The 8,445-nt window shown below is 38.8% G+C and overlaps 1 protein-coding gene across 1 annotated transcript; it reads right to left on the reverse strand.

Moving 5' to 3' along the window:
• Nucleotides 1-894: 894 nt before the first annotated feature.
• Nucleotides 895-8,436, reverse strand: ube2nb (ubiquitin-conjugating enzyme E2Nb). The gene is made up of 4 exons (XM_031313485.2): nucleotides 8,279-8,436; nucleotides 6,379-6,625; nucleotides 4,962-5,102; nucleotides 895-2,811 (listed from the first exon to the last, which is right to left on the reverse strand). The coding sequence occupies exons 1-4, from the start codon at nucleotides 8,306-8,308 to the stop codon at nucleotides 2,768-2,770; spliced, it is 462 nt and encodes a 153-aa protein (XP_031169345.1). The 5' UTR covers nucleotides 8,309-8,436; the 3' UTR covers nucleotides 895-2,767.
• Nucleotides 8,437-8,445: the final 9 nt, after the last annotated feature.

An 8,445-nucleotide genomic window follows, 5' to 3' on the forward strand; every position in this document is an offset into this window, starting at 1 on the left:
AATCTCTTTTTTTTTTTTTTTTTTAAATTAAGGCATTAAGAACATTTTCCAAAAGATGATTTTTTTTATTCCTCTTTTTAGTCAACTTTAGCATGGGTTCATAAACTTTTGAGCACCACTGTACATACATGTATGTAATTCATAGCAGTCACCCTCCCTAAATTAGATCTTTTCTGTAACGTCTCTCCTTTAAGGGAACACAAACTCCACAAAACATAAACCAGACGAGCCTCTACTTACTTACTCAACTCGGTTTATTTACAGAGTATTTGAAGAGCCATGTGTGCAAATGTACTGAAATTACCGACAAAACACATGGGGAGCTGATTTATCAGTTTGATCCAAAGTTTCATCTAGACGCTTGAAAAAAATCCAGTGACAGACTGTTTCTTGGTTTAGATTACCGTCAAGTCCCTCAGGAACAATAAATTAACCAGGTTTTAAGCCATGCTCCATCTTCCAGACTTGAGTAAATGTAGCAGTTATAAACAGTTAGTTAATAATTCTGGGCGAGTACGGGACACAATACATATCTACAGCAACACCAAGCCTGCGATAATCCAATAAAAAAAGCGAGACAAGAGATCAATCAAAAAAAGAACGCTTAAAAGTAATTTTACTACAACATAGCGTTACAGTCCTCCCTCAGATGAGCCATACAGAAGCGATATGATCACGGAGGGTCTAAGCTACGGGCAATAGGCCTTTTTTAGTCACCAACTGTTATTGTTGATCCCTCTAAACCTGAGCATTTTAAAAGGAAAGTTTAGGGATTTTAAGAAGTCTTTTCTACAGGTCAACAACAAATCCCAACCTAGAACTTGAAAATTTCACGTTTGCAATTTTGATGGACTCTTGAGGGAATTTCTAGCCCAAACAAAATCTGTAATAGCCTTTAATGTTGAATACTTTTTATTTGTAATATCACTTTTTTGCCACCACAATGACCCAATTAATTCAATGCACTTGCATAATCATCACAGATCAGTATCATAGAAAGAGCGAAAGCAGGTGAGACCACCTAACGGTCAAAGACAACTCTGCAACTATCGACAAAACCTTCAAAAAATAGTTCCCTTCAAAGACACCGTAACAGCTCAGCTCTTACAAACACCCCAAAGAAAAACTAGTTTAAACTGTCCTGATATCAGTTTGGTTATGGTACATGCCTTTTTAATGAAGTAACACTGAAAATAAAATAGAGAACAGGCAACATAGATAGCATGGACAGACGGTTAAAATAAAATAAAATAAAAACAAAAACAGTTCAACGACCTACACCCTTAAAAAAAGGACATTTTCAACACATCATAGTAGTTACAACATGCATACTGATCCTTTTCAGCACAAACAATGGTGTGTCATTCTACCTTTCTGAATGTGTTGGGAATGGCTTTTTAAAAGCATGTGGACGTAATCTGCTCACCCTCCCCAAACTGTCCACATTTGACTGAAAATTGATAAGTGGAGAAAAAAGGCAAAATTTTATACTGCTGCCGAACAGACATTAACTTTCAAAAAACCAAATAAGACATTAAATCATCGATTTTACATTATTATAAGCAAAGTCCATCTAATTGGGCCCAGGCATCTAATCACACAATATTCTTGTCTTTTCTATCAACGTAAAACTGTTAAGATGTAAATAATGAAAAGAGATACAAATTACATCTGCTAGGGCCCCAAGTTGACACTAGCCATGGACTAAATGCTTTTAAATGTTAGCTGTGGCTGTTCAGTACTGTGTATTCTCTACCTGCAAATTTGGCAGGTATACAGCAACTGACAGGGCATCCTTAAATTTATTTTTCATTTAAAATGTTGGAATAAGCCTCCCTCAGTTGTCTATGGATGAAAATGCTTCATCTCTGCCCTCTGAGACCCCCTATGTTTTTTTCAGTGTATAATTACAGCTTCTTTAAAATCTAACTAGATTGGTGCTGTGGTTACAGAAAGTGTCTTTGATGTGGCATTGAAGGCTTTAGGAAGTACTTCCTGTGGGAAACCCTCTAAATTTACTTGCTTTTATGTCCAGTTTTACAAATGAGATCGTCTGTGCTGTGCCATGAACATATTAAGAGTTTCACCTTTGTGCTCAGTATTAAGTGCCCCATGTGTACATGGAATGATTTTACACTACAGTTGCTGCACCACCAACTAAAATGTTCAGTGTTGTGACAAGTTGGTATACACAGACACTAACCTTCTTGTAGAGTGTAAGGGCTATTTTCCAAAAACTCATCGTATTCCCTAAAAAGAGTAAAGACAAACGTCATCATATTCATATTGTTAATTTGCTTACTAGTACTAGTGAAAAGACAGCTGTACACACACTACGTGTTGAAATAACAGAACATGTCATCTCTCACAAAAGACATACAGATGTGTTGACAAATGCATGTGTTAAAAGAAGAACAGCTTTAATGCAAGTATATTTTGCAAACGTACCAGTATGTGCCTGGTTCAGGACAACATATTGCATGTTATTTTCTAAGACTGTAGTGGGGAGGGTGTTGTTCTCTGTCCATGCATTTAAATAGCAACACAGGAAAAAAAAAAAAAAAAAAAAAGGCTAACACACACTTAACGCGTCTTAGAGAGGAAAATAAGTCACCCAGAGGTCTGCAGCAGTAAATCTTGTCATTTCTTTCAAATAGATTTGGACTTATAATCTTTTTTTTCTCTTTTTTTGTGTGTCCGTTAAATTCGAATGTTGACAGAATAGGAGTACATTTTGTGAATCACATTCAGACGCCTCGTCTCTCTTCTATACTTCAGTGTTGCCCGCGTAGAGCTTGGTCCATGATCGGGCTGGGGGAGAGACAGAAAGATAAAATGATGGTTAAGGGTGTGTGTGTGTGTGTGTGTGTGTGTGTGTGTGGTGGTGGTGGGGGGGGGGGTATGGTGCAGAACTGTGGATAAGGAAACTGTTGCAGAGTGAACGCAGATGATCAAACAAACTCCCACAACAGGTAGCTGAAAGTAAATGTCCCAGTATTTCTAAAGAAACAACCAAAACAATGAAGTCACCATCAGTTAGTCAGTCAATCAATAGAGAATCACCAAGAATTTTAATGAACAATTTATCATTTAGAAAGTTTATCAGGCAAACATGCCAACGTTGTGTTGGTTCTAGCTGGGGCAGCAACTAAGGATTATATTTATTATTATCGAATAATCTACCAATTATTTTCTCAATTAATGGACCAATCGCTTGGTCTTTAAATTCTCGGGAAATATTTTCCAAAACATAAGTTGACATATTTAAATTGCTTGTTATGTTCCACAAATGGTTGGAAATCTAAAAAAATGAATTCAGTTTTCTATCACAGAAGGCTAATAAAAGCAGAAAATATTCACATTTCGTGAAACCAATATTCATTGGTATTTTTCCTTAAAATTACTTCAAACAATCAATCTCTTCTGTTGATTTTTACTAGTTCCGGATACCCTTCTCTGGGGTTTTGCTGGTTTTCTGTTTAATATCATTTTAACTTGAATATCTTTGGCTTTTGCACTGTTGGCCAAACAAAACAAGCAATTTGATCTGTTATCACAGGGGGGCTCAGAGACTTTGATGGACATGTTATAGGCTAAACTGATGTCAGCTAGTCTGGGATTGCCAGACCTATCTCCACAGCGCTGTGTCAGCGTGTGCAGCTACTTCTGGGGACTTTTCAGTCCACAGAAGTAGCTGCAGAGTGAGCACTCCTCGCTTTCACGCTGCTCTGCTTTTTACGGTACAGGCAGCTGCGGACCTGGACCCAGGGTGAGTCTGAGTGAGGAAACTGCCCAAAGGAAGAGCGGCTTTGCCCTGTCACAGCGAAAAACACACCAGAATAGGAAGCGCTGCGAAACTAGATTTGTGCCTGATCGCACTCCCGGGTGTTCATACAAGACGTCCATTTCTCCGCTCCTCTACACTGTACAGAATGGCTTCCGCGTCAAGGTGGGTTTTCGCTGTCAGGCTCCGAGATAACGGTATTTTCTGCGATCTGCTTAGAAATGGTGAATTTACAGCTCACTGCAGCTTATTGGCTTTTGTTTGATATCTAGGGTCGACAAAAAAATGTTGCTGCACATTTCTGCAGTACGCATTCATTAGTTGTCATCCCGAACGTCCCGCCGAACGGCGTTCAAAAATCTGGCAGTTCAATAAAGCATTGCTTGACTGTCTTTATGAAAATAGAAGGAATGTGTGATGTGTTTATACTAACAGTCAGTTTAATAGAGGAGAGTGCAGACGCTGGTCTGTGCATCTGGCTGTTGCCTTTATGTCATAAAGCCGTCTAACAAGCCGCGCACCATGCATGTGCAAACTGTCAAATAAAACAGGCTTCCGCCACAGAACGAATATTCGTATTGAACAGCCAAATCTGATTCAACTGACAAAATTCGTAGCGTACAGCCCTACACTATATTACACATTCTGACACTGGCTTCTTCTTAGACATTTAACAATGTTGTTTGTAACATGTTTAACAGTGTCTTAACAGTTATAACTATTTTATTGTCCCTGTGCAGTGCTGCCCAGACATCAAGACACGCCTCTCAGCTTTTTTTACAGGGCCCTACAACATGGACATCATGGGACAAACGACTGTAAGCCATCAATACTCTCAACCCTGGGAGAACAGCATAACATCTTTCATTTGCAGAATTGTCTTCAATGGACTGTGCTGCTCTAATTTGAGAGCCTTTTATCTCAGTCAGATGATTTACAGACTTAAAAACAGCATCAATTTCAACCATGTTTTCTTACTGCCGTACTTATCTGTATTTACAGTCAGATTATGCTGTCAACTTGGTCCCAACCAGCTTGTTTTTTTTACATTTATAGGAACACCAGACAAATCTAAATCATACTGGACCACCCGTGGCACTGGCAATATAGTTCAGTACAGCTCATCCTGAGTGCTTTAATGAGTGTTGAACAGAAATATTAATAATAACATCCTCACCTGTCTCAATGGCATTGCTTTCGTTTTTCTTCCACTGCTCTGCAACATCGTTTGCCAGGGGATCATCTGGATTGGGAGCACTTAATAACGCCTGGATAGATAGCAACACTGTGCGGATCTGCAGGGCAGGAGACCACTTATCTGGAAGAAGATGCAAAAAGAGAAACAGCTCAAATTAGCGAAAATGAGGGAAACTTCAGAGCGATACGGCATTGGTATTAGGGGATAAAGATGGCCATGCAGCCACAACGTGCCAATGACAGCGAGCAGCAACCCTCATGGATGAGAGGTGAAGCCCATCATGAACTGAGATCCAAATTACCCTAAGGCTACTTGATAATGGAAAACTCTAGTAAATCTAATGAATCAAAACAATAAAATATGAGCTTGTGCCAAACGGCAGATCACTGTGCCTACAAGTCACACAGTCTGTTCCAATATTTTCTTTATTACCTTAGAGCAGGTTTAGCAACCCTGCTGCTGCTGTCTGTTCTGCTCTTGTCAAATAAACATTACCTTGAGTTTGTTTACCCCAAAACTTGATTGAACAGTTGTAATCAATTCTGCTTACTGTGGCTTTATACCACAAGATTGCCTCTGCAGCTATAATAGCTGCTTTTCAGCCATCTCATATTATTAAAAAAAAAAAAAATCTCATCTCATTCTCATTGTGACAATAAAAACTAACACGGCTGGAGTCTAATAATGTGTTAATAGTCACTATTTTTGCACTTAGGTGACAGAGATGTGTAAACATCCCAGTCAGATGTGAGGTCACCATACATGTATTGTTCCATTGATTGATTTGGTAGTTGCCAGCTAAGTCGCTAAGTTGTGACGTTTAGAGAACGCAAAGCACTGCAACCTAACAGCAAATAAAAGGTGTAGTCTATATTATGTTGTGTCACAAGGTAAGTAATTAGTGCTAATGTGAATTTCTATTTTCCCTATCTAAATACTCTCTAGATCCAGAATACAAAAATGTCATGTTTTTTTTTACAGAACTGTGAAGAATTTCCAATGAAACAGTACTACTTGAAATGCAAATAGCTAATATTGAATCAAATGGCTCTGTGTCATGTTAGAGGGTGGAAAGTACTAATAATGCCACAGAGAGTCAACACCCAGCTTTCACAGCTCCGCGCAGCTTTTAGCTGACGTTTGATCATTATTTTGGCTTACCAGCTCACATTTAGACTGTATAGGTTCTTAGTAGCCCCCCCCGTATTATCTAGTTGTAGCTTTAACTTTGTATGGTGCTGCTTATTTTTGCTAATTTTAGGGTTTGATAGAAAACCATGCAAGCAAAATGTTTTATTTTACAATTCTGCAATTAGCTGTGACAGTGGTTCAACATTGATTCTAACCAGGAAAAAAAAAATTATGAAATTTAATTGATACTATCATGTTTTCTTACCTTTCAAAATGTCTAAACATATTCTTCCCAGTTTGTCAACATTGGGGTGGTAGATTTTGGTCATGAATCGTACTTTGGGAGCTGCCATAGGATACTCTTCTGGAAGAAATAGTTCAAGTCTAAATGTGCCTCCTTCAAAAGGAGAGTCTTGAGGCCCTGCAATGATCACATGGAAGTAACGTGCATTCCCTTCATCCGGAGTAGCCGTGATCCCTGGAACAGGCTCTGCCATCAACCGCTGTGTCTCCTGAGTGTGGTCAGAATGAGAAATACATAACACTATTATTGACATTTCTGAGAAGAAAAACAGTGCTGTAGGTGTAGACTACACCCTGCTTAGTCACACACCCACACTTCCAAACTCAGCCACATATACAGTAGACAAAAGCACATTCCATTCCACAAGCTATTGTTCAGTATAGAAGGTAGCTAAGGGGCTGGGACACTCCTACTGCACAATGACTGACTTTAATTAATACACACAAAAAGAACTTCCCAGCATGTTTAACTTTTAATTTGTTAAATAAAATGATCAATTTCGGAATGCAGCTACCAATAGTGCCATATATAAACTAATACTAATTATTTGGTATATAAAATGTCATAAAAAACAAAACAAAATGTCCATCATGAATTCATAATTACCCAGAACCCAAAGGATTTGAAATTGCTTGTCCTGTCCACACTAACATCCCAAACACATTGTTTACTATCACATAAATCTAACTCAACCAGCATATTCAAAGTTAGAGACAGTAACCAGTGAATTTCGAGCATTTGACTAAAATGGCTAAATAATGATCAAAATAGTTACTGATCAGTCAATCGAAAAATTGATTAATCGACTTACTGTTTTAGCTCAGTTATTTTATGATGCATTTGATTACAGTAATTCACTTAACAGATGATTCCAGTTTGTCGTGTAACGTCGCATACAATTCTATTATCAAAAGCGCAGTTGCATAATTTTGAGTCTTAAAGTATTGTGCGACACTAAAGGATAATCGACAATGGGAATCTAAAGGAGGAATTGTAACATTTTCCATATTTCGGCATTTAATAAAGCAGGTGCACCGGAACATCTGCAGTCAACAAGAAGGAAACTAGTTAAATCCTGTTGAAATATTGTTCATGTCTTCGTTAAGATTGGAAAACAAACTGCAGGTTCCCGTAGTGGAAGCTTGTGTCGTGTTTTCACTTCGTCAACGGTATGCTACTAGCTGAGAAAACCAGCTTAATCCGAGAAATAGCTGCTAGATGTGGCGGAACAGGCTGATCGCGCCCACAGTTGCCGGGCCTGGCCCAGTGAAGTTGCGGTGAGGTTGAGGGAGGAAACCGCAACAGACCTTAGATTCCTCCCTAAATCATTGTTTCGTTTTATAGAAAAGAAGCAACACGAACATTTTGCTCAATTACAAGCATTTTAATGTTTTGAGACCACCAGGACAGCAGGATCAGCGCAGACATGTGTATCAATCACCGAAGCTACCGCTGCTAGCCTAACGTTAGCTAACATAGCGAAACCATTCATAAGGCGACTAGGACAAATTGTCAGAATTTGTTGATCATACTATAATATTAGCACCCCAGTGATGTGAAAACTACAATTTTCAGAACAACAACAACTCTACTTGAACCAAAAAAAAAAAAAAAACACATTTAGGACAGAAGGGAGTAAACGGAAGTGGCAAACAAAACACTTGCAGACACGGATCAGCGAGCTAGCTTGATAACTAGCTAGCTAGCTAGCAAGATGAGAGCTAATTGTGCTAGTCGCGCTAAAGTCAGGCTACACGTTGAATGGCAGTAATTGTACGTCCATATTCTCACCACATAAACTTTAAAATACCCACACACGGGTTATATAATATATATATACAATGTCCGGTGTAAAGTGTACCTTAACAATCCTACGAGGCAAACCGGCCATCTTGTGTTAGCTATTATATTTTTAGCCGTGGACTCGCCTTCTCTTCAGGTTGGATTGACTGAGCTGCCGGGGCGGAGACAGATAACTCACTCTTCCGGTGGCTTCAGATGACGTAAGAAAATATGCTGCTGTTCATT

The sequence above is a fragment of the Sander lucioperca genome, chromosome 20 (assembly GCF_008315115.2).
Source record: "Sander lucioperca isolate FBNREF2018 chromosome 20, SLUC_FBN_1.2, whole genome shotgun sequence".
Lineage (NCBI taxonomy): Eukaryota > Metazoa > Chordata > Actinopteri > Perciformes > Percidae > Sander > Sander lucioperca.

Coding starts and splice junctions, on each gene's coding strand:
- ube2nb (XM_031313485.2), bottom strand. CDS start 8,308: ATGGCCGGTTTGCCTCGTAGGATTGTTAAG. Junction 6,626..8,278: donor TGCCTCGTAGGATTGTTAAG/GTACACTTTACA, acceptor GACCACACTCAG/GAGACACAGCGGTTGATGGC. Junction 2,812..4,961: donor AAGCAATGCCATTGAGACAG/GTGAGGATGTTA, acceptor TCTCTCCCCCAG/CCCGATCATGGACCAAGCTC.